We start from the raw sequence: 27,697 nt of genomic DNA, 5'->3' as shown, positions 1-27,697 counted from the left end.
CACAGGGTCAAACGCATCAGTTTGTACATACACAAATTCATGTATGCACGCAGATTCATACATACGTACACACAGTAGAGAGACACATGCAAAGTAAACGTGGACGGTCTCCATGCAGCCTCAGACATACTGTGACATACACGGCTGATCTGTCTACTCAAAATGCTGGAAGTATTGCAGCGATTCCAATGACACATTTAATGCCGGATTTCCCCAAGTATGTTAGTGAGTCAGAGTCTGAAACACAGCTAAAGATGATACACATTCTGTAATCGCATACACGTCAGTGGAGCAGACCAAAATATGCCAAGGAAAGGGAAAGTGAAGAATGTATCCGAGGAATGATTTCAATGTGTGCAGTGAAGAAGGGATGCAGATTCCGCACCTGGATGTGCTTGCGTCATCCCTTTTATTTTTATCATTGGCAAATATGGAAAAATAAATCACAGTTATCTCACTCCCATCTTATTTCCTCACACTTTATTTTGATTTAAAGCTTTTTTTTTTTCCTTAATAAATCACTGGACTTTTGTTGAATAGGTTTCAATATCCTTCTTCACTAAATAGAAAAGGTGGCAAGTGGACCATGTAATCATCATGTTCTGAAGCATGTGTAGGGAGGTGGTACATTGGGGTCTAGTCACAAAGAGGTCATATGCAATGGCTGTTGACCATGGATAGAGTGGACCCCAAAAAGGTTGCTAGGGATATAAACAACACGTAATGGAATTCTGGTGCCAAATGTAGGATGCTAAATGGGAGTTGGAAAATGTGTATAGAACAACAAAATCACCGAGCAGTTTTTGGTCCCATTATGCAGTCAAGAGATATTTAGTACAGAAATCTATGATGCCTGAAATCCAGGGCCCACTAATGGCTGTGTCTACGCATTTCTCTGGTGTCCAACGTTGAGTATTGACACTAAATACAGAATAACTGTATTGAGATGAGTAGCAGCTAATCCAACGTAAATCAAGTTGCTGACATTGGACCTGGGCCAATTTACATCCATGATAAGAACCTAAACATGTGCTATGCCCCTGTTTATGGTACAGATCATATATGCAGGTTAAAATTTTTTTTTGGCATTCTTGCATCTAAAAGTTTCCCCGAGTGAACTCAGCAATCAATTAAGACATGTGGTTTGTAGAAGTGCGATTGTGAATGTGTGCAAGTATGTGAAGAAGTGCATGTGTCTGCAAGAAAGCCGAATGTAAGCAGAACCTCGCCTGCAGGGGGCTAGGTCACAGTGTTCAAGGATCAACATGCGTAAAAAACAAGGATGCTAATGTAAGAAAGAACACAAGAGGACGGTGTCACCGTTCCTAGGTATTTCCATTTGTGCCAGTAGCAGGAGCTTTGACCCACGTCTCCAAGTAATTACCCTAAGATTTGTTCCAGGGTTCTCAATGAAAAATATCCAGAAGGTATGATGTTCACAGTAGTTCTATACATATATATGTCATCTAATCCCGGCAAGACTACGGTTGTATGCCGATTCCACTGGAACCCCATCATCATTCAGAGGGTCAGATAGGCCCAAGTAGAACATTGTCCTTGAGTCAATCCAATATCAAATGGTTTGCTGTTTGCTGGACCGGTAGGTGCCCAAGAGAATCATCAGTGCAACCAAGATAATGACAACGAAGAGAAAGATGAGGGCGACCCAGGAGCTGTAGTCCGTGCCTTTGAGGGTGGACATCTCTTCAGCTGGGATCATGTTGGTGAGATTCAGCATGTAGCCCAGGGCCCAGCCAATTGATGTGTCTCCAGCCTGAAAGAGACAATAGACTGTCACCAAATCATGAAGGAATTTCATAGCACTAGATCAAAGATAATAAAAGGAAAGGCAGAGGGTGCGATGTTAAAGGCCATATTTATGAAGCAGCGCTAGGCCATAAAAACAACTTGTGGCCAACATGGTTAGGTTACTTATGTCTTAGCAGCACTTAGTCAATCTGGGCCTACATTTTATAGCCATTCATTGCCTCACTATGGACGATGCGAAGGTGCAAAAGAATGCAATCCCCTTATTTTGGTGGCAAATATAGGATGGTAGAGGAGAATTGGAAAAAAGGGAACCCTAAGATCACTGTGTTCTGCCAAGCAATGTCCTGCTGCCAAGTGGGCAGGTTAATTACACTGGGCCCAACCAATTGAAATCAATGACAAAAGATCTAAACATGAGCTATGTCCTGTATATGAAATAGACCACACACACCAATGTATTCCTCAATGTTTCGGCTCCCAACGGTGCTCTTGATAAAGGCTCTGCTGGGAGACGAAACGTTGAGTAATACATTTCACCTTTGGAACTTGGAGTGCCTGTCCTGTTTTCTGATCAGATCTGCTGCCTTGCTGACACCTGGACGGTCTGCACCCTGTATACCACCTTTATCTACGCATATGTGAGCGCCTTGCTTTCTGCACCGAGACTATAGATGTGGTTACTTGGAGTATGAAAATCAGGTCACATGAGGTAAAGCAGTAGAATATAATGTCCTAGTTACAGAATGAGACGTGGGCTGTCTGCTTGCTAGAAACAGAATGTAATGTGTGTCTCTAAGCTTGTAACGCAATTAGAGGAGAATGGCAGAGAGGCGTTAATTTGGTTAGGAAGAATGATTGTCGTCTCGGGTCCTCTTCCCTCTTAGGCTTGTCCTTTAGTAGGCGTGGGCGCGCGCCTGTGCGAACGCGCATGCACATGACGCACGGTGTGTGTGTGTGTGTGTGTGTGTGTGTAGTGATGATTGTGTGAGTTAACGAATGAAATAATATTTTTAAAATAAAACAAAAGTTGCACAATAAAAATAATTTTTATTTATTTACACACACACACACACACACACACACACACACACACACACACACACACACACACACACACACACACACACACACACACACACACACACACACACACACACACACACACACAAACAATCGCCCGGCTCCACGCTCACTGCCGTGCGCAGCCCTATTATAGAAAGGCTGACTAACCTCAGTCAATTATAAGTGCCGCGCGCACAGTGGAGCGCGCGCGGCCTCTATATAACAGCCCTTAAGCAGAGGGGGTAATAGGTATTGGCTACAAATAAACACAGAGGTATCATTTAATACTGTGTGTTGGATGTAGGTTCGGACTTCACTTCTTGAAGAGATGACCGCAGAGTTGGTCTGGATCAAGGATGAGGGATTTATGCCACCACATCATAAATTCAAGTTTTAGCCATTAATCTACAAGGGCTGGGTACAAAACATGGGTGTGAGGTAAGGGGGTAACCAGGCTATACAATAAAGGTTTAGCCCATCTGGTTACTCCTGAGAACCATGGGTCCCTGGCAGCAACCTAGCACCATAGGTCTGGTATCATCACATGTAACAGTTAGTGTGCCCCCTGCTTTCCCACTTTTCATGTTCCCTTTGTCCCAGACACATGAAACTTTCTGTGTGTACGTTTCAGGTGGGATATTTGGGTAGAAATTCTATTGTTTTGTTTGCAGGGGTTCGGGGTCAAAGTTAGCGATAGTCCCCTAATTCTCCCTGGCAAGCACGCACTATTCGCCGGTACGCGGGGTAAGTTTCACTGGGGCTACCCAGTGTCCCCCAGACGCTTGGTTTTCGAGCTCAGATATCCCAGTCCTATTCCCCACACAGATACGAGTCTCCCCACGTTATTCCATGTTTTAAACTATGTTTTATTATGTTTGGTACAGTCTCTATGCAGTCAGCCCGGGCACTTACCTAGGCGGCGGCATGTCTGCAGAGAGTCCGTAGTTCAAAGATGAGGGATCGCGTGAGGTCTCTGTCTTCAGCAACATGTCGCCATGGCAACACAGCGGCAAATGACGCCACGGGTTACGTGATGTCGCCATGTCAACGTGACCCAGCGGTGTCATTTGATGCCAAAGTAACGAGGGGGGCGCACGAGCAGGGGGGAGTGCAGGCAGGAGGGCGCAGCGTGGAAAGTCCGTCTAAATGCATTAACCACTTTTAAGCAGCAATCCACCTGGAAACTTATTTGAATTTAACTCATATAGGGGATTGTTTACTGAAGTCTCCTGCTTGCAAAACTGGGGCAAAAAATGTGCAAAAGAATTGCACCAGAGTAATCAAAGGAAAACTCCCATTGCTGTCAATATGGGGGGGGGGGATTAGACCCCATAATTTTAGTATCTTGCAACCTGAACATGTCCTGTTCCGCTTTAAAAAAGAAAAAAATATGTTCTTCTAGTGTTACAAAACATGATTTTCTTAAGCCCTAGATTTTGCAGTTACCACAGTAACCTTTAGACTGCATTGGGCCCTGCGGAAGAGCGTCATTTCAACATCCCAGGCACCTAATATCTTAAACTCGTATATATATCTCCTGAACAAAAGCATCAGATTCAACAAGTAATACAGCTTTGGAAAAAGCCAGAAGAGCTACAACAGGTATATCGAGATGGTATATCGAGATGGTATATCGAGATGGTATATCGAGATGGTATATCGAGATGGTATATCGAGATGGTATATCGAGATGGTATATCGAGATGGTATATCGAGATGGTATATCGAGATGGTATATCGAGATGGTATATCGAGATGGTATATCGAGATGGTATATCGAGATGGTATATCGAGATGGTATATCGAGATGGTATATCGAGATGGTATATCGAGATGGTATATCGAGATGGTATATCGAGATGGTATATCGAGATGGTATATCGAGATGGTATATCGAGATGGTATATCGAGATGGTATATCGAGATGGTATATCGAGATGGTATATCGAGATGGTATATCGAGATGGTATATCGAGATGGTATATCGAGATGGTATATCGAGATGGTATATCGAGATGGTATATCGAGATGGTATATCGAGATGGTATATCGAGATGGTATATCGAGATGGTATATCGAGATGGTATATCGAGATGGTATATCGAGATGGTATATCGAGATGGTATATCGAGATGGTATATCGAGATGGTATATCGAGATGGTATATCGAGATGGTATATCGAGATGGTATATCGAGATGGTATATCGAGATGGTATATCGAGATGGTATATCGAGATGGTATATCGAGATGGTATATCGAGATGGTATATCGAGATGGTATATCGAGATGGTATATCGAGATGGTATATCGAGATGGTATATCGAGATGGTATATCGAGATGGTATATCGAGATGGTATATCGAGATGGTATATCGAGATGGTATATCGAGATGGTATATCGAGATGGTATATCGAGATGGTATATCGAGATGGTATATCGAGATGGTATATCGAGATGGTATATCGAGATGGTATATCGAGATGGTATATCGAGATGGTATATCGAGATGGTATATCGAGATGGTATATCGAGATGGTATATCGAGATGGTATATCGAGATGGTATATCGAGATGGTATATCGAGATGGTATATTAAAAAAAAAAAGGCAGATTGCGACTTTATAGACCATTGGTTTAAACCAAAAATCTGCTTCTTCTGACCCAGATTCCATAGTAACAATGAATCTATAATCAGTGCAGAATATGAAAAAAGTCACAATGATACACAACATGGAAGGGGTAATGGAGAGAGAAGCACAGCGAGGGCACTGGAAACCCCCCGATGAAGATACACACCTTCTTCTGGAAAACGATGTTGGGAAACGTCTGGTTGTCGAACTTGTAGCCTTTGCTGGCCAGCAGGTACACAAAATTGGCGGTGGCGCAATATCCATTCAGATGCTTCAGCAATCCGGGGGCTTTAGCGACAAGCTACATGGAGACAGGTGTTAGGAGAGAGAAATGTTACATCTTCAATGCATTGCTGGCCCTGCAGCCAGCAAAGGGTTAAGCATTCTGCATAAACCAAAAAAGCAACTAGTTTTCGGATGACTCCCCCCGCCATTTTATTCCTTCACCCCAGGGAGTAGGAACTAACAATCATGAGTCTCTAATGCAGGGGAGCGCAAACGTTTGAAGCTGTGCCCCCCTATCTTCCCTTCCCCGGCTCTCGTGCCCCCCCTCCCACCTTGTATCCGCGTCAAATGACGCTGCGGGGTCATGTGACGTCGCGTCATTTGCCGCGTGTGACGTCACATGGCACCGCGCCATCATCTGACACCGCGTCACACAGCCGGCTGAATCCCGGTAAGTGGCCTCACTCGGTCCCCCAGCATTTCATTAAATGCCTGGGGGAAGAGCGTGGGACCTCTGCAACCGCCTGTGCCCCCCCAGAAAAATCTCCCGCCCCCCCAGTTTGCGCACCCCTGCTCTAATGCGCTATGCTGCGCAAACATCACAGTGAAAATATTTATGGCTTGAAGAAATGTAGAAGTCTTCGTACTCTAGGTTTGGTTACTTAATTAGTGCTTGATTTTTCGAGTTATTTTTTAAGTTTAATATTTAGTAATTGAATAGCAATTTGTTTCACATTGATAAATCTAAATCATACAGAGATGACAATGTCCCTATATCTGTACTCTGTATATCTGTAGGGCAGGGGTGCGCAAACCAGGGGGTGCAAGATTTTTCAGGGGAGGGCACAGCGGTTGCAGAGGCACCACGCTCTTCTCCCAAGGCATTTAAATTATTGCACCATAGATTTTAAATATGTACTCCATTTGGGAACTCAAATGCAATTAGCAGGGACATTGCATGATCATGCAGTTACCTCACTAAACTTCTGCTTGATGCCTACTGTCCTGAAACCAGTTTGTATATTTCTCCCTGTCTTGTGACTCATGTCACCTCTCTGTGTATTGTTGTTACTAATGTAACTACTTCCCCTCCCTCCCAGCCTGCTGCCTAGCAACTACTGCACAGGCTCATGTTGGTATGTCCCAGGACCCCTGTCTGTATGGTTTCTCCTGGCCATATTTCCTTTTCCAACCAGCAGCCGTAGTGAGTAGACATATGTTTCACCGTTTCCCCAGAACAAGCATTCTTTTTTTTACCTTCTCCCTACAAATGTTACCTGCAAGTTATTTTATACCTTCTGTATACCCCCTCCAATAACGTTACAGAAAATAGAAGGACTGTGTGCATTTAAAGGAGGCGAGTTTATCTGATCCTACTCAGTCTCAGTGAGCCGGGGCCAGAATACCTACACCGATAATAATGCTATTGCAACTATGAATAAGACACAGGCCAAGACAATTAATCCAAGAAAAATGCAAATAATGCACCAATCAGCGCACTGCCCAAGGGACACAGATTGACAATAAATTGATTTTTCATTTTTGTACGTCAGACATGACAAACAACTCCTTGATAAAGCACTTTGTGTGAAACGCGTTGGAGGGTGTATACCTCCTTGTTTGTCATGTCTGACTGACATGACAATAAATTGATTTTTCATTTTTGTACACCTGTGTCCCTTGGGCAGTGCGCTGCTTGGTGCATTATTTGCATTTTTCTTGGATCGTTTGGAGTTTATTAAGCGGCTGGACACGCCCCCTACCCAGGAATTGCAGACTCTAGGAGTGGGTAAGATCTTCAATACTTTATTCATATGGATCATCATCATCAGTACTACGTTGCAGGGTGAGTTTTTTGGATTTACCATATAGCTATATACCAACGAGGTACAGCGAAGGGTGGTACTCATCTTTTCTTCTGTTGCCTTCAGGACACTACTGGGTGAGAACAATGTACCACTGAAAGCATTAGTCTATCCACTCCATATTTGAGTCTTATGTGTTCCGTTAAAAACATATTATTCCTGAACTATTGGAGCACCCACCACTTTTCTATACCAAGACAATTAATAGCTGGGATTAGTGCCAGACCTACCATATGTGAAGTCCACACACTGGTACATTGTACCGGCATTTCTTTCAGCAGCCAGAATGGTGTTCTTGCATTTATAAAAGGTCCCCCTCGCTCCACACCTCCTCCCCGGACCCAACCCTTGGTGCAGGGCCCACCCAGGTGGTTTAAACACAGAATTTAGGTACCCCACCGGAAGTGGGCCCAACTTCCGCAATCCCCACCAGGGTGGGTACCCTTCATCGTTGCCACAGGTTCAACCCGTGGAGAGGGGTGGGGGGGGGGGGGGGGGGAGAAGCTAGCTTGCACCGGTGCCTAATTCCACCCCTGGTTGGGATACATGTTCTCCAACACTCACATCAGTCCAACTGGAAGAGCAGATCTCATCAGCTGCTCTACCAAGGTCCTCGAGAGAATCCACTGGCTTGTGCATCATCGACCTTATGAAGTCCACCGTATAGTAAAAGGCTGCAAAAGCCTGCAACAGAGAGAGAAGTAAATCAGTGGTTCGTCCATGGACCACTGCAGGAGAGAAGTGGGTATATCCGAAAGGAGCAGTGTCCCCAAAACATGAGACATTTTGATGCCTTTAGAAGCAGATTACAGCCTTTTTCTAATTGTATTGTTTTAATTTGAAAAGGCCTGAAGGCTGCAATAAAGGGTTCACATGGCAACTTTCCAGCCTCCCTAGTTCACTCCGTAAGAGCAGAACACAGTTAAAGCAACGGGTCTTAGTGATAAAAATCATTAGTTAATTCATGTTAATTAGAAGAAAAAAAAAATCTTAAAAACCAGACCCACTGGTTGCTCTCGTGAGCTGAAATAGGGAATCCCTATTCAAGAGCTTGTAACAGGAGTTTCTTTGTATAAGAATTTGTATTGTGATTGAACTGAATGCTGATTGTAAATTACTTTAAAGTGAAGAGTAGTTCTCCTGGTACAGGCATACCCCGCATTAACGTACGCAATGGGACCGGAGCATGTATGTAAAGTGAAAATGTACTTAAAGTGAAGCACTCCCTTTTTCCCACTTATTGATGCATGTACTGTACTGCAATCGTCATATACGTGCATAACTGATGTAAATAACGCATGTGTAACAGGTTCTATAGTCTCCCCGCTTGTGCACAGCTTCGGTGCAGGTAGGGAGCCAGTATTGCTGTTCAGGACGTGCTGACAGGTGCATGCGTGAGCTGCCGTTTGCCTATTGAGCGAGATGTACTTACTCGCGAGTGTACTTAAAGCGAGTGTCCTTAAACCGGGGTATGCCTGAATTGTCTTCTATTGTGTTTTTATAGACGTTACTTTGTAGACGAGAAATAGGCCTTTCGGCTTATACTTTCATTATTCATCACTAGAGGTCACTACACACCACATTTTTTGTTCGATGGATCATATTGGGAGCCTACTCTAGTCCATCCCAATTTTTTTTTTTTGCAATTCATCTTAACCAGTAAGATCTTGTGGGACACAAGTGTCCCAGTGTAACCTCCAGAAACCCCACCATTGCGCCTTCACTTTTATTTTTCCATTCATGCAGATGCGGAGCCAATTTATTTAAAATCACACATGCATTGTATGTTCAGCTCTCAGAAAAAAAAACTATTTTTTTTTTTAGATTCTAAAATCAGTCAGTTGTCATGATTATTTAGATTAGAATATGGCTCAGCTGTGAAAACAATTATTTGAGAATGTCCCATTCAGCCACAATGCATAATGGGAGTTCACCATATGTTAGTTTCAAAGCACACTTTAAAAAAAAAGGGGGGTTGGAATGTACCCATTAACTAGTGTGTCTCTTCCTGAAAGCCAGAAGGACTCAGCATTTTTTCCCCTTAACTTCACGTTTTACTGCAATATTGTTTCTGAGATTTGCCAAACTTTCGAAAAACTAGCTGTATTTACTGCTGTCCCGTGGTCTTTTTTGCTATATCCAGCAGCTGGACTGTGATGGTACCACAGTCCAGCTAGGAGTACCGCTACTTTTGTATTATTAAGCCTATAGTACCACAATGGTTCTCTTTATTTCTCCATTTACCTTTAAACTTTATTATATTTTGATTTTTCTTTTCTAAATCAGACACAGGACTGCTACATTGACACTTTGACCACAGTACACACCAATACATTGCCTTGTTATTTCAATAGAGACTTCCCTTTGGTCTTTTATGCGCCCCTGACTGGCCCTCCCCACAAACCCTCACAGGTACCCGCCAGCTAATTTTCCCTGTTCTGCTTACAATGAATTTTCCGGAGACGGGAGGCTGGAAGACTCCATCGAAGGAGCACGAGGAGAAGCTACAGGAAGAGAAGCTGAAGAGGCTGTCCACATGCGTCCTGCACACCTCGGCACTTCCGTTACCAGTAACAGCGATCGTTAATAAGGGGTCGTAGGATGTAGGTTTCTCAGTGGCAGTACAGGGCGTCTCGTAAACATCTCCCATGGTCATGGTCTTGTTATAACCTACTGGCCAACATGGATTTTGTACATTCTCTGCATATCCCTGGGACTATAGGAAAAAAGTAAAAACAATCCATGTTTTAGTTATTTTCGCTACCGGGCAGGTCAGCTATTGCAAGCCCTCTGGCTTCGAAAGGGTCAACATGCAAGTTACATGACATTCTCAAGTATGACAAAGGAGGCTCAAAACTGCACAGAGAATATTTTTACTGGGACGGAACCAACAAACTTGCCTAGTCTAGACCAACACGTTAACCAGTATGGGGGGCAAGGATAATTGATGCGAATATAGAGCCTCATTATCAATGGACAACCCTGCCTTCACGTGGCGCCCCTTTGTTTCTAACAAAATGGGCTCTGTCGACCCTTGGGCCTAGCGTCCCCTTGAGTATATCCAGCTAACAACTTCCATGGATCTTTTGAAAGTGAAGTTTTCTGTGGAAGTCACCTATACCCATCTGTGGGTGAAGAGGCGGAAAGATTGGAAGAAGAACCAGTATACCACACACTCTTAAGTGTGTGTGTCAGTTCTTTGGGTCCTTCCCTCAACCTAGTTTCACTTTATGGAGAAACCATTGCCCTACTTTTACTCAGGCAAAAAAAATATTTCCCCAACCACCAGAGCGTGTACATATTTAGAACTATATGCCTCAAACACAGCGCACCCTTGTACACAGAGAAGTCCAGTAAATGGATGCCTGGTAGTAGTATCCCTTCAAATGATTAGGAAACTGTACCTATGCATATGAAGGTCTTGTTTAGTGATCTGCCTTCTAATGTTATTGCAATAAGGATCTAAAGGATATATGTCACCAATTTATTATCACCTAATTTTAAGAAGTAGGGCTTCCTTACCTAGAGCATCTAACAGGTTTCCTTGTTAATATTTGTCTGCTGTAACATGTTCTCTTCTCTTCCCCACACAGTGCTGTAGAATGTGTTGGCATCCTATCAATAATTAATAAAGTCACTTCTGGAATATCTCAACCGTACCTTGAAGACCTTGGAAAGAACCCTCTTGAGCACCTGGTCCCTCCCGTAACACAGGAAGCTGTGGGTGTACACTCTGTAGGACTGTCCATAAAGACGCAGGTTCACCTCGTTCTGAGGATCCTGGATACTGTCCTTGGTCTCAAAGGTAATCTGGGTAGATGCTCCACCCAAATCCATAGCACCCAGAGTCCCTTTCCGAGGTTGAAACCAGCGCCCGATCCAGCCATACTACAGGATGAAGAGATGAGTCATAACGACACTTTATTCTCATGTAGTGCAGGTAATATAAGCAATAATGTTGGTGCCTGTGGTACAGGGAGATACATTTGGACAAGGTCGGAGTCAAAGAGCTTACAGTCTAATACAATGGTTATCACAAACCTCCACTCACAGGTATGAGGCAGGTATTTTGGGCATCCAACTAATACAAAAATGCACTGGTTCTTTCTCAGACCTGGTGTGAAGACAACGAGGAGAGAAAACCACTGGTCTAATATTATTTGGTACCCAAGACACTGGAACGTTGAAAAATCATTTCATGTCCAAAATGTTAGGTTTTAAAAACGCTAATTGAAGCAGGGATTTCGCGGAATTTCACAGGCTTACCCCAAGAGTATTGGACCCACTGCCTACTTACCTTCTATTTTATATCTGCAAACATTATTACCTGGTAATTTAATAGCTGTGTGTTTGAGGAGTCTCTTTCTTTAAACGTTTTTTTTTTTTTTGCATTAGGAAAGGGTTTTCTTAGTGGATACATGTAACATGTGTGTCCTGTATTCAATAATACACAGTATTATACAAGTAGGAGTACACTGTTTCCATGGTAACTTTGATCAACAAACTATCTATTTTCATTTATACATAACAGTTTATACATATACAAATACAGGTCTGTCCTTGTTACAACATGTTGTTTAATCGTCTTACCTTGTGTTCTGTTTTCTAGCTTTATGATTGACAGCCCTTATTTTTTTAAGGCTTTTCAAGCTTTAAGTTACTTTTAATGTTCACTCTCCTCCCTCCCGTGGGACCCAATTACCTTCCGCTTGTTATTTATTTAACGTGATCAGTAAAAGCTTTCTGTTCTGTGTCTCAAGTAAATAAAACAAAAGGACAACTTATTTTGACCCTTCGCAGTGGTTCTCCTAGCCTTCGCCTGCAGAGAACCATGGTCATAGATTTGCAAATATTAAGAACAAAGGATTTTGGGGTCTTATCCGTTTGGTTGAGAATATATATATATATATATATATATATATATATAATATATATATATATATATATATATATATATATACATATACGTGTGTGTGTGTGTGTGTGTGTGTATATATATACACACACATTATTTACATATATATTATTTACATATATATTATTTACATATATATTATTTACATATATATTATTTACATATATATTATTTACATATATATATATATATATATATATATATATAAAAACACACACACACACACACACACACACACACACACACACACACACACACACACACACACACACACACACACACACACACACACACACACACACACACACACACCTTGCCCCAAAACGTTGATATATATTTGCATGCCCATACGCAGAGTGAGGGGTCATTTTAATGTAAATAATAATAAAAATGAAGTATTCTTTAGATCTCTAGGAGTGCCCTGAAATTAATGTCTTTGTATGAGGAACCTTTGTTCTCCGCATATCCCCCATTCCAATACCGTGCTGTAGGTATAGACAATGGTGCACAGGTGAGCAAAGATTGCCCATCCCACCTGTCATCTTTTCAAAGTCACCTTTCTTCTGCTGTTTACATATTGGCACTGAACTTAAAAGTACATCTCTGGGTGTCTCTGCTCCTTTCATAGCCAGGAGAGAGCAGACACTGTGCTGGGATTCCTCAGGGTTCCTCACCTGTTATCTGCTACCTCAAAGCGCAGAGCTTTTGAATAGATGGACTTCTGCCGGCTGTCTGTATTCCAAGGGGTTTGCCAATTGAGATGAGAGGCCTAAGGACTCTGCCAGCAGCTTTTTGTTTTTAAACTAAAGCCACAATGAAGCAAGCGTATGACACACCCTGTTTTACTGTATACAGACCACAGTTCTGTCACAAAACAAGGGTTACGGTTACATTAAAGATACATTTACTTCTATGGACGTTTGCCAAGCAACCACAGGGACAGACAAAGAGACCATGTTCCGTGTGATGTGTCCTTCCCACAGTGATGGCAATTGGAACACACAGAGAAAGGACTTGTATCCCCTTCTCTTTCATCACCTATATCACACTAGGTGTTAGGAGGAATTTGTGACTTGTAACTACTATTTTGGGAAGGCTATACCTTAATAAAGTTCTCCAAGAGGTAGTTGGCCGTGACCCACCCAAACACCCCCTCATCTTGACCGGAGAGGATTCTGGCTCCCCGAAAATCAAAAGGGTAGGACTTCAAGGTGGAGCGGACAGCATCCAGAACCTGGTTAGAGGCATTCAGGTTGGTCCAACTGTGGATAGATAATGAATGATAAATTCATAGCTCTGCCCGTGAACCTTTGCTCTGCCAAAAGCCAAAACCTTGTTACTACAGTACTAGACACGCACTGCTCAAATCTTAGAGTGCATCTCACCCCCTTAATGCACTTCGTTCTCCAAAACATCCAACTATTGCCCTGAAGCACCTCTCAGATACAATCAGCAGCCTGCTGCCTACAGGTAACAGAAAGTGTCAGGTTTCACATTAGTGGCTAGGCATTTAGGTCCTTAAAACTGCAGACCAAGCAATATTCTACATATGTATTTTTTTTTAATAAATCAGTTCTGTACTATGAGAAAATACTTGTAACATTTAAAAAATAAATAAATCTCTGAATGACATTTTTAACATATTCTAATGTAACAAGCTTTTTTGTTTCTATAGCAACAATTTACAAAGTCACATTCCCTTCCTCCTCTGAAACAAGCTCTGGCACATCCCTTTGAGCCCTGTCTTCTCTCTAGCAGTGCACCAATTGTATCTAGTGACTGCCTGGTCACATGATCTTCCCCACAGAACTTTGCATCTCTGTTCCTCTTCTTCTGCACTGACAGCCATTTAGTGAACCCCCGAGCCGAATCTTCACTGATCGATCACAGGAGAACGGATCGATCGGCAACTTAGCCAATTACTTATCATTGTGTGGACTGTATTGATGCACATATCCCCACAAGGGGGGGGGGGGAATAAAATAAAAAAAAACAGACAGCTTGGACTGCTGCTTTAATAGATCGAGGCATCATATGGGAGTAGATTGTGTTAACCTTTCAAGCTGATGGGTGTCAAGTTTTTCGTGCCATTAGTTTCAGCAGATTATACAGGGGAGCACTAGAGGGAGCTGGGCTACTTAGCAGTAAAAGAAAACGCATGCATTTCTTAAACATACTTATGTAAATGCTGTCCCACGTTTAACCCCTTGACTGCCGCAAGGACCAGCAACACAGTGCATGTATAAGCATATGTATGCATGCATGAGTACAAGCCCTATTGTCCATTATGCTCCTATATTTGCTCCCTACAATATGTCTCCCCATGGGGTCCTCTAGTACCCCAATCTGACACTGCCTGCACCCTCATCTTACTTTAGCAGCCTCATGCCGGCAGTGGCTCCCAGGTAGAGGGGGGTGATGGGGTGCCTGCTGGGAGGGACTTCCTTCACTGCCTTGTTCAGACATAACTCCAGGCTCCTTCCTGCTTCACCAGGCGCCTTCCAATAGCTCGAGATCCCAGGACCTGCAGAGAGCCAGACACGGATCAAATACAGAGAGACAAGGTCAATGGCAAATGTAATGAGGATACTACAGTCCCAGAGCCCAGCTCCCCTTGGCTTTAAATTGCTTTTTTTCCAGGTCATTACCAACCCCAATGCCTTGCAGTGTGTGTATGTGGCGCACACACACACACACACACACACACAACCATTGGAGAGGCCTTCATCCAGCAGTGAAATCGACAAGGGGGTATCAAAGCAATATTAGCATGTTTTTTTTTCTTGGATACTGTACGTATCTGGATTATTTTGTTCGTTGTCTGCCAATTCAGGATTCTATTACCTGTATTGGTCCTTGTATGTTAGATTTGCCAGAGGGTGTGATACAGATAAATAGGTCAGTGGAAGATGAGATCGTGTGCAGAGCTTTCAAAACCGCTCAGGCTGACTCGGGAACAAGACACCTGTGAGATTTTCAGAGCCCCGTGCATTGTACAATCCGGTCTCAAAAACAAAACAAAGCAAACTATTTTGTTGTCTAAAAAGGCATCACAAGATATGAATTACGTTGCGGAGTGTACAATATGCCTGACATATGCTCTCAAAGGGGAAAATAATGGCTTGGCTTATTACTAATTACATGTAATTTTTCAGGAGAAATAATTAAAAAAAACAGACAAACGAAACAAGCCATTTTTCAATCAGAAAACAGGAGTGGTTTGGAAAGTTTGCACTTGGCCAGACACATACTGCTCTGTACAATACACGGATGTTGTTTTGGGGCTAGATGGAATAGTACAATGTTAAGTTTGTATGACACACAACATACACCGGTTTTGCAGTTGGGTGATTTCTATAAATTAACCCCTTCATATGCTCCAATTGATTGTGCCCATATTAACAAATGGTATTGTTTTCGTTTCCACCAATGACATTTATGACTCCAAGATCTCCCACGCCAGACAATATTGACTAAGAGAGACAGGACACAAACAGTTAATAGTCTGTAACAACAGTAAAGAGAGGAATGGTTCTGTCCATACAAAATTACGCCACAGGTGTAGGAAAGGGTGTTGTGGAGATATATATATATATATACACACACATATACATATACATACTCTTACATCACTAACTTTCAGGAACCATTTAACACCTCTAGCCATAAATCACATCCACACACGGGGGAGCGAGAAGCACAGATAACATTCCAAGAGACACTGTTTTTAAGTATACCCTTTGCTTGCTTCATTCATTGTAACATCGCCGGAAGAAGAGATCAGTGTATCTCGAAAGCTCGCACAGATAAAAGCCTTTCGTTAGCCACAGAACGGTATCATCTATTTATTTTTTGATTATTGAAGCTCGGCTAACACGACACACACACACACACACACACACACACACTTAGGTTGCATAACTGTTTCGTACAGCAAAGTGCATATTGATTGACCAGACACTTTTTTGCTGGGATAGATGATACACTGGGCCCTAATTTTGTAAACTTATTTGTAACTTGTTTTTCTAACCTCAGCTGCAAGTTTTAAGAAACCACAAAGTGCTTTGTGTAGCCGGGTTTGTAGGTAAGCAGGAAACGGCTCTGAAGAATTTCTGAGGAAATTGCAACCACACCAGAAATGTACCAAAAGCAAGGGTGAGAAGTAGGCCAAAATATGTCTATCTACAGAACATAAGAAAAAGAGATATTCTGCTTAGCAACAGATATGATGTATACAGACAACATATAAGTTAGGGTAGAGACATGACAGGCAGAACTGACAACAGACCAGACAGAGTGCCATTGGTACTCTATGTGGTGGTATGTACAAGCAACCATATAACTATGAATTGTACTTTGCTTTATTATAGATTTTTTTACTATTGTTATTCTTTTATTAGATTATTGTTGTATAAAATAAATAATAGATATTACTTTATATTACTCTCGAACTCATTATTATTGTACTTACAATATCCTATGATAAGGATGGAAGGCCTTTTTCTACAGATACAAGGTTGTAATAAGATGCTTGTTATTTAGTGTGAGAATATAATCCTGTTGCAAGACAGTATTCTGAGCCAAAAGGTGTGACCCCATTACAATATTGGTGACTATTTGGAGGTATAGAAGTAAATGGGTCCTCTACTAAATGACTGACACATACACTCTCTCTATTCGACAATAGAGTTTTGTTTTGGGTTTTGTTCCCCCCAAAAATGTCATTCTTTTTTTTCCCCCCAACTTTTTAAAATCTCAGCAATTTCACAAATGTTTGAAAAATTTGACATTTTAACTGTGAATTCAAACTTCGGCGAAAATGTGCCCATCGCTAAAAATAATGTACAAAACATTTCTAAGAGGTCCACAGAGATTTGCCCCAAATGCTTAACAGCTTTGGAATGTCCATCAGGACAGTAGCGCTACTGTTTCCCTTTGACCATTGTCCTAAAGCCCGAGTTCTCCATCAATGTCAGGCAGACGGAAGTCTATAGATCTTAGCAAAAAAATCATTGGGGCTTATACACCAAGGCAATTTTGAAGCAAAATTGGCAGAATATCATCATCATTTTCCATCTCTTAGCATCAATGTATTAAAAGGTCCAGGGCTCCAATTGTTCATTCAATGCGAGATCGGGGGACGTTACATGCCTCACAGATTCTAATAAAGATTCTGTGTCATGTTGTCACCCTTCAAATCAGCATTTCAACATCCACAAAAAGTTTCAAGGTGCAGATCACCCCCTGTACGCCCCCTTTTATTTCCATGGATAAGAAGCAGGGAGTTTCCAGAGCTGAAGCGTGGTAATTTCAGCCCAGAGACCCTCCCGGACTGTTGTAGTCGTAAAAATAAAAAAATAAAAAACCGCCTGTATACCGTGCCACGCTACAATATAAAATACTCTGTATGCTGCTGCAAAGGACTTCGGAAAAGAAGGATCCAACGATCTATGGTTTTGATTATAATGCTAATTTATTTGTGCCACACAACGTTTCGACCATCAGGTCTTTCTCCAGTGACTAGGCAAAACCATAGAGCATTGGATCCTTCTTTTCCTGAGTATTGCCCTGGAATTACTCCGACAGGTACTCCTTGAACCAGCAGCACCGTAGACTGTATGTATTTATATTGTGCAGCACACTCTATTATTTACGCTGCGAAGGACTTCACACAGAGAAGAGGCTCGGAAAGTGCATCTGCTGACATTTTCCACTGGAAGGGAAGTCCCGTATTCCATTTTTTTGGAGCTGTGGGAACGGGCTAGAAGAAGGGACTAGACCCTGAAACGTTGGCCCCCCTCTCACAAGTAGCCCCCTAGTAGAGAGCTTTTGAATTCTTTGCCCTATGAATCGGTTGTGCTGTGTTATTACAGTGCGAGTTTACTCATTTGTAAGCACGGTGACACTTTTTCCCTCTTTGCCACATTCTCTGGCCTTACTTGGGCTTCTTTCCAACCCGCGGAGAAGAACAATTTCCAAACAATTCTGTGATCACATTAGAGTCCTCAAGAGACACCCAACAGGTCAGGTTTTCAGGATATCCCAGCTTCAGCAGAGGTGGCTCAATCGAAGACTGAATCTCTGATTGAGCCACCTGTGCTGAAGCAGGGACAACCAGAAAACCAGATCTGTTGGGTGGGTTGAGGACTGGAGTTGAGAAATCCCCTGCATTAAAGCTGGATTATCAATGTACCACGGACCTGAAGAGCCCAACTTCGCTAATGATCAAGGTCTGCATCACCAACTACGATTTTATATAAAAAAACGTTTACCCTGATTATTTGACTCTTATGTGGGTTTTTGGCCTGAGTGCTGGGAATATGGAATATTTTCTATGTTATTGAGGGACTGTGGGGTTTCTTTTTCCCCCTCAGGAACCTAACGACATAAGTGGATTACAAAACCTATTTGTTTTAGATTTGGGAGCCCGCGCGCCCCTCTTTCCTCCCCTGCACTATTCACAAAGTGGCGCGGCGGTGACTGACCGGTCAAGGTCAACCACCATGCGGATCGCGGCACTGATTGGACAGGTCAGTCCACGCTGCGCACAAGCGTCAGGGTGAACATGGTCGGTGGGTGCCCAGGGTTTTTCCAGGTATGTCGGGAAACAGGGGGGACCCAGACCTGTAATTCACAAGGTTCAACTCCAATTGACCCACTAATTCCCAGTGAGAGAGATAGAGAAATCTGGGAATTAGGGGATCGATCTATCTGTATAGAGCGGGAAAGACGGTGAAGTTTGATGGCAAATCTAGATTTCATTCAATTGTGCACTGACAAATGGTGCAGCGCCTCAACACACACACACACACACACACACACACACACCTTTAATTTTTGAAGTGTTGCGAATGCAGTTTTATATACTGCAACTACTCGCACCAACTGTATCTTGTATACAACAAAAGACAGGGGTGCCCAATGCTACATCAAATTGACAAAACATATATGGTAATAAGTACCAGGTTTAAATACTTTAATAATAATAATAACAACAACTTGTTTTTTTAGTTAAACCCTTTGGCCAAAGCGTCATAAGAGAGGAAAAAAAAAATGTTTTGGATGTTTCTTTATTGTTGGAAAAAACAAAATTGTGCAGGACTATAAAAACTATAACAAAAAACAACAATGGTGGACCAATTACCTACCTTTCACGTCACATACGCTGTGCTGACTCACAATGCCAGTGTCGTTCTCCTTGTCTGCCGGCCACTTGTATATAAACAAAGCGGTGTGCGAGGAGCCTGCATCCAGCACAATCCCATACTGCAATACAGAAGAAGAGGGGCAGAGTACTAATCAAGTCTATATCCAAAAATCCGTAAGATATCCAGATCAGTTTGAGGTTCTGCCCATTGGGATAGAATGTACATATATAAAAACAGAGGTCATGTGACAACCAGTGTCTCCCCAACCTTTATTTGGTTACGGAACCCTACGTGAAATTCTGAGGAACCCCAACCCTCTCTAATAGTGCGTCTCAGATGAGATGCATTGTAAGGAACCCCAACCCTCTCTAATAGTGCGTCAGCGAGGGTTCCTTACAACGCATCTGATCTCAAATAGCGGTATCTGAGATCAGATACATTATAAAATCTTCTGTATTTGGTACACTTTCAAATGAACTGAAAATTGCAGGGCACGGTTTAGAGATGCTCAGGAGACCCTGGTTGAAAAAAACACTTGATTAAAACACTTGATTTCACTGTACATATACTGCAATGTTATAGCTGCTTTGGGAGTTTTCCCTGTTCAACTCCGTGAAAAACCACATGGCACCCAATAGTCTTATGGGCTACACTTGCTAAACGGGATGATGCCTTTAGGCATAAGGAGCCAAAGAACCCCCACATTTTAGCACCATTAATAAATACTTCTCTATTTGCTTGCTACTAGTACACATAAGGGAGACCAGTATCACGTCCTTCACACATCACATCTATCATGAAGTCTCTTATCGGTGCATTAAAAGGCATCACAACCTCTGTTGAGCCTGTGGTGTACATACAAATTACAGCACAGTGACTCACTGAGCTTCCAACGCTATTGTTTTATATCTCAGTGAGATACTTGGCTGTTGTCCAGAAGACCACACAGCAAGACTTTTTTTTTTGGCATTACAATTTAATGTTAAAGTTACATTGCAGCACCAGCCTGGTGTGTTCAAAGCCCCTCACCCAATATTACTCCCATTCATGGGCAGATGGACCTGCAATGCATTGCTTGACAGAGAAAGAGTTAAAGATGGGTGAGCTCTCACACCAGAGTACGCCATCCGAGCATAATCTGCTCCTCCAGGTCCCATCTGTGGTTTCTTTTAACAGTATTCTACCAACTGCATGATGGTTTAGGAGTCGTCCATGCTGCCGAAGACCGCGCGGTGCGATTACATTGCCTTAAGGCATTGATCGCGCCCATAGACCGCGCAGGCGACAGCAGGAGGGGGCACACTTTGCGCGAGGAATCAGTTGAAATTGATTGACATGACGGACGGGTCGCCAAAGGAGGGCGAACCAGCTCCGTATCGTCACAGACACGTCCTTAGACAAACACCCCGATGGCGCGTCTACCATGTCCTGAAAACGCACCCAATTCACGTGGGTGATGTTGCGGACACACACGCCTCCACGCAGACAAAGGCTGTATGGACGCTGCCTTAGAGGCACAGAGATGGAATAATCACAACTTGACTCAGTATTATAGACGTTCTATGCAAGGGTCTATTTCGTCCTTGAGGGAAGTGGGTGCTTTCAATATGGCGGACACTCCTGAGCCGCCAGCTGACAGCAGAGCCCAGTCACCGTATGCTCTGATTAAGAAGAACTTGAAACCACCTTAAAAAGCAACAACATCTCTGCAGATCTGCAGTCTTCTCTTTTGAGACTTTACACCACAACATGAAGGCTGAAATATCCCACTTACGAAAGAGAGAGCGCCACTGACATGCAAACAAGACTCCATGAGCTGGCTACTGACCACCAAGCTGTTTTTTCTGTGGTCAAAAAAACAGGGCCAGAATATCAGATTAAAGACTATACCAGACAATGTACAAAACCCCTGACCTTGAGGATCACCTAACACAGTTTGGTGCTCGTAAGTCTATCCTTGATTTAAAATAAATAAAAAATGATTTCCAATTTCCTTTGGGAAAATAAGGTTCTTCAAAATCACTAGGTTCCTCCTTTTCCCCCTCCAATAAACAATTGTGGGTCTGTGCCTCCCATCTCTGCATCAGCGAACATCCACCAACTTGTTAAATTAAAAAATGTCTGTCTGGATTGAAGATTCCCCCAGGCTAGGTGAGGACCTTAGGTTTAAAAAACAAACAAACAAAAAAACCTTGGTATATTTCACTACATTCGGTTAGTACTCAATCTCTAATCATCTGGGACAGTGGCTTCCTGACACAATCTTCTCTACTCCCCTCTCCACCTCACTCTTTTGGCAACCTACACTTCTCCACAGGTGTATCGCAGAAAATCCTTCAAGCTTCGGTTTAAAATTGCATCTACAAATTGGAGCATATATTTGATGGAGACGCAATTCGCTCATTTGAGTCATTGAATCTTCTACTGAATATCTCCAATTTTACAGCTTAAGATTTTTTTTTTGTCTCGCTTTAAAAAAAGACAAACTTACATCTAGAACCCTCTTTAAGTACCTCTGTATATTCAGTGCTCTTGCTTCCCACTACATGTGTAAATGGGTAGAACAGCTTGGTAGGGAGTTGGATGAAACCCAACGGCTTGATCTATAGGAAAATACTAATACTCAAGACTAAGGCCGGGAGTCAGATGTTTGAGCAGTGTTATCGTGTCCGAATCAGTGATATCTGCCATTGACTAATGGCAAGTACTGCAGAGTCGGGCGAGATAGCATCTTGATGACACCCAGTCTAACTTTCCAAATCTGTTGTCATTTGTGAAAAGTGTTATAAAATAAGTTAGGGGAAGAAAAAAAAAAAAAACACCCAGGCCCATTAAACCTACACCAAATTGTCTCCAGATGCCTCCCCTCTCTGCTGGAGAGGTTGTGGAACCAGAGAACCAATCTCCGAAAATTGATCAAATGTTGGCGCTTAATTCTCTATCAGGTTCGAGATCTCACTTCGCTTTCCTTTTTTGGTCCAGGATTCCGGAGATCTAAATAAACTAATAACTGCTTTAATTAAAGCGGACAATGTTGTATCGAAGCTGACCGGAGGAAACCACAACCTCCTTCACGCAATGTCTGGAAGGCTAGAGTCTAGGAGTTAAGGAAAAGATTTACAAGCGAAATTCATAATGCAGTTGATAAATTGAATGAGATTTTGTTCGTATGGCTTTATCGTTATGGGGTGGATTCTTCTCTAGCCTCATCGAAGAGATTACATCCAATTATTGACCTCACTGATGCGATTCACAAGAGTACAGTCAAGTTAGCAGATAGTTTTGGGTTCTAGGGTACTCACACCATTACAGATGCTTCTTTTCTGGGGAATGACTACTTGACTTATATGTAGAACTCGTCAGATTGCCACCATTTTTCCTCAGACGAAAGGCGCGCCACCAGTCCTCCTGCATTTACGGCCACATGATTGCTCCAGGAGCGATCACATGACCGCCACCACCCAGCAGCTGATGGTGACGGAAACTGAAGTGGAGAAGGCTCCACTTCCGTTTCGTTCGGGTTGACCGCCATTAGCCCTTAGAAAATATGACCTACCTGGTACGTGTTATGGAACATGGAGTTGAAAGCCAATGAGGTTAACCCAGGGGTGGACAACCAGTGATAATAGATAAAATAAATGTATTTTGTAATGGACATAGCGGTTAAGAACTATTTAGATGGGGATGCCGCTGACAAGCCCTTACCGTGTTCGATACATGTATAGCGACTGAATGTCGCAAGTGGCCCACACGTAAGAGGTCTTCCACTTTATCCCAGAGTCGATGACATGCAAAGTGTCCGTAATATGTGACCCGAGATGGACAACATAGGGTTGAAGAAAATTATCCGCATGCTGGGACAAGTTGGATGTCATCGACCCCGTTCCAGAGATAATGAGCCTGCCAGGGGGATTGAGCAAACATTTATGTACTTTAGGGAAATTAACAAAAAAAATGGGAACTCTGGGATAATTAATATAAAGAAATTCTTTTGCAATGATAATTTGGGACTGCGCATCTTTAAGAATGCAATACAGTGTAGTTTGATTATCTTTAGTGGAATCTCACTGGAGCTGGATATAGGAGGCCGTATCTGATAATAGGCGAACAGCTTCCCCTAGATAAACTGCTCTATCCTGCAGAACAGTTCCTCCGCTCTCCAAGCGGCCCCCAGGACATTGCTGTACCCCATAACGGACTGTTAATCCAACCCGGAAACAGAGGGACTATTGCGGCTACCCCTGGCACCACCTCCGGGTAACACACACTGTGGGGAGAAATCCAATCCCTTCTCAGGTTAGAGGTGGGTCACAAAGTGGATAATTGTGTGTTTTGTGTAAGTTTGTATGTTTCTATTCTGTTACCCTTGCAAATAAACATAGTTTCTTGAACTCTGTGTCTTGGGTTGGCGATCCAACGAACTTGCGGGGTCTGCTGAGTACCGTTACGTGACAGTCACCATGACAGCATGGTGTCAAATTACGCAAGGTCACATGGCATTGCCATGATGCTGTAACATACCTCCTCCAGCTGAGGAGCAGGTAAAGGTAAGAGGCCCTGCACTTTGGATGGGCAAGACACTAATTGGGAAAAATAAAAAAAAGTTAGTACAGGCGGTCCTCGGTTATCCGCCGCAATCCGTCCCGCAAACCGCTGTCGGATTGCGCAAGCAATGTTACTCCACGTTCAGCGGAATGCGTTATCTGCCGGCGGATAGCGAGGGCCACCTGTACATCGGCGCGCACAAGCACACTGTAAATATTATTTGAGATTTGTGCCTCGTTCTTACACCAAACATGCCATTTGCGACACGTAACGCATACAGTAGGCGCCGTGGTGTCGGAGAGTGGTTTGCATTGTTGAGGTTTTCTGCTATTAGCCTGGCAGATGGGACATGCTGTTACACTGTTGCCATGGGAAGACATTATGTAATCAGAAGGTGGGGGGGAGGGAGAAGATAAAAGGGACTTTTAATAAACGTTGTTAAATGAAAGAAGAAGAATCTCCTCCCTGGGATTGACCAAAAACAATCTTGAATTATTGAGTGAAGACCTAGAGCAAAATTCCACAGAGACCAGATGGAGGATAATGCATTTTCCATGTATATTAGAGATATAGATAGTGTCAGCAGCTAAAGTAAGGGTGGGTCAGAACGCAGAAGATGGCTAGGCGAGAGAAACGGGTCATTAAAAAGAACCCTTCCTGTAATATGCCCCATTGTATTAGTCCGTGGGTCTGCCAAGCTCATGATCTTAATTTTAGCTAAAGAAAGTACAACATTGTACAGGAAAACTTCCCCGGAGACCTGAGATAGCGGAAAGAGGATTATTAACAAAGCACTTTGCACACACGGTGATTCATTTCTAAGATGAGATGCAATCTGTTTACACCGAGGTCTGCCACATGAGACATGCAAGAAGACTGGGGAAATACTAACAGCAAAGGAATATATACACAGTATAAATATATAGCAACCTCATCGGTGATGTGTGTTTAACTGTATCAGTTTCCGGAAGGTGTGTTTGTACGAGGGGGATGAAATGTGTGCGCCCGTCAATTTATGCAGTAAGACTGCAGAGCTTCAGATGCTGACAAAGTGGGTACTATAAACAAAATATTGTCCCCGTCTGATTCCCCTGTATAAATATGTATTGCAGGGATCCCCTTCATGCTGCTCCTCACAATTGCTGGGATAATTCTGCATCAACCTTACCGATTGCGGAGGCAGGAACTGTACTGTCGGACCCCATGCACGGGCTCACCCTTACCTGGGAGTTACTGACAGATCGACTGTCAGTCACACTGGGGATAATTGATGTTCAGCAATTATGAGCAATAGCTGCCTGAAAAGAGTTTGCATTCAGCCAGTAGACTTCCCCCAATTCCCATTCACACCTCTAGCATCACTTCCGAGTACCACCTCCCACAGGCATGTGGGATGTTTTGGATCCGATTACAAACCCATGTAATTAGAGAAGTGCAAACAAATGTCACAAGGAGAACCCAATTTTCACCACAATTCCCAGTTAGTTCTGATCATGACGTGGATGTGAACCAAGCGGTGCGCTTCGCGGCTGTGCTGAAGACACCCAAAAACCGAGGCTTGAAGCCAAACCAAGTGGGAGATTTGAATGTGCTTTGTGCTGCGAGAGTTGCTGGAGAAGGGGAGAGCAGGATATTGTCACGGTAGCTTAATGAACACCAAATATCTGGGTTGAACTGAACGAGGCTTAGATATAATAAAATATATTTATTCCTTAAATAAGGTGAACACAGCAATATAGTACAATTAACAGACAAGAAGGTAACACTTACTTAGGGTTGGGGGATGGAGAAGTATCCAATAGCAATTCTCCAGCAATCCGGTGAGATTCCAGGGGGAATCAGAAGCACAACTCCAACTGTAGGGTTGACACAGTTTACATACCTGTGTAACCCTATTCTTAACATTGAATACAGACTATTGGTGAACAATTATCTGTATCCAATCCCTAACGTGGAGACACAGATTAAACCATGCCCCCCAGCTAGTTAGCCCATGTGTACTGGGACTCTGAGGATCTTATTTCTGTAGCCCCATAATTAAATCAGGGGCGACGACCAGTCTACCAAATTAAGTATCTGGTAGGATCTGCATTGTTTGTAGGTGTAGACATAACACTTACAAACCACTCCAGTTTGATGATTCTCCGCCCTCAGGTAACAATTAGAGTGGCAGAGTCTGTTGATTAGTACTTGGTCTGTTGATTAGTACTTAGTGTAAACAATCAGGGCAGTTAACGTTTGATCACAATGCTTATGCTCAATCATCCGGCTGCCCTTCATGACCTATTAGCATAGCAGATGGAGTCTGCATTTTTCAGAACAGATCCAAAATACCATAAATATACACTTTAATATCTACACATATTAATGAGTTCCATTCTGGTGGGCTCAGTGGGTCGAAATTTGCCAGTTTTTAATGCCTACAGTGACTCCACATATTGGTCAAATATCAACTCTCTGTGACCTCCAGAACTGGAGATACAGAAATGCACTTTAAAACATCTTTAAAATACAGGATTATAATGAAACATGGGAACAGGGGAACATACAGTTTCCTGACATGACAAGGTGTAAGCCACATTCCTGGACCGCAGTCCAGTTAACCCCTTCCCTCCCTGGTGAGGTCAGGGGGTGGCCAAATGGGGTGCAACCCCTTTAATACCGGGTCAACCCCCCTCTACAGATATTTCACCAGGAGAAATCAAATTGCTCTGCCGCGAATTGCACCAGAGAGGTCTGGGCGGTCCCTACCGCATCGGAGAGTGGAAGCAAGCCCTGGTTAAGCCTTTGATGTGGCGCTCAGCACCTAGCCTGCTAGGTTTTCCCCGGTTATTAGAGAGTATAGCTCTGGTCTGTGTTATTTGTGCTTGCTGGCTCCAGCTGGAATAAAGTCTTTATTGAACCGCTTTGTCCTATCTGGTGCCTTGATCCCAGTGATATTTGCTCGTCTCCCGTGGCAGACTTTTCTTGCACAATTAAATACTATTGGGCGGAAAAGTTGGCATGTTGACAGTATTGCAAAACATTTGCAATTAGATAATACTGCTTAAATGCAGCAGTTTTACGACCGTGTGCTCACCTCTAAGGCCGAGTCCATGCTCCCTGCTTGCTCGCTGAGGCGCGCTGAGGCTCAGGGAAAGCGGGTGCTTTCCCTGGCCTTACAGTTGCTTACCGCACGCGCCGTCAGCGGGCCTGCAGGGGCGGGCCGGGGGCGGGTGCGTCACTGGCCGGGGCGGGCCAGTGACGTCATGGAGCTGGTTCGCCCTCATTGGGCGAACCGCTCATGTGACCGGCCTGTCTCGCCGGCAAGCGGGGGAATTTTAAATTCCCCTAAGACCTGCGCTTCCGCAAGCGCACGGAAGCGCAGGTGAGCCCCTACTAAAGCCGCTCTAATTGCGGCTGTAGGGGCTCAGTGCTGAGCGGGAGCGCGCCTCAGCGCGCTTCCGCCAGCAAGTAACTAACATGGCCGAGGCCTAAGTCAGGAGGACCCCGCTCCAAGATGAAGGTAAAAAAATTATTGGACATACAGGCTTT

General features: G+C 43.3%; 1 protein-coding gene across 1 annotated transcript in view; it reads right to left on the bottom strand.

Moving 5' to 3' along the window:
• Positions 1 to 392: 392 nt before the first annotated feature.
• The window catches only part of ENTPD2 (ectonucleoside triphosphate diphosphohydrolase 2), a 42,357-nt gene continuing 15,052 nt past the window's right edge, over positions 393 to 27,697 (bottom strand). Inside the window, exons 2-9 of the mRNA XM_075579068.1 lie at positions 19,619 to 19,736; positions 14,844 to 14,994; positions 13,573 to 13,732; positions 11,216 to 11,443; positions 10,002 to 10,271; positions 8,120 to 8,239; positions 5,632 to 5,766; positions 393 to 1,774 (exon numbers count right to left, since the gene is read on the bottom strand). Coding sequence (XP_075435183.1) covers positions 1,574 to 1,774; positions 5,632 to 5,766; positions 8,120 to 8,239; positions 10,002 to 10,271; positions 11,216 to 11,443; positions 13,573 to 13,732; positions 14,844 to 14,994; positions 19,619 to 19,736 — 1,383 coding nt within the window. The 3' untranslated portion in view covers positions 393 to 1,573. The remainder of the gene's footprint in view (positions 1,775 to 5,631; positions 5,767 to 8,119; positions 8,240 to 10,001; positions 10,272 to 11,215; positions 11,444 to 13,572; positions 13,733 to 14,843; positions 14,995 to 19,618; positions 19,737 to 27,697) is intronic.

This window comes from Ascaphus truei, chromosome 21 (assembly GCF_040206685.1).
Source record: "Ascaphus truei isolate aAscTru1 chromosome 21, aAscTru1.hap1, whole genome shotgun sequence".
NCBI classification, from domain to species: domain Eukaryota; kingdom Metazoa; phylum Chordata; class Amphibia; order Anura; family Ascaphidae; genus Ascaphus; species Ascaphus truei.
Note: the sequence above shows the minus strand (reverse complement) of the source record. Positions and strands in the feature narration are given on the sequence as shown.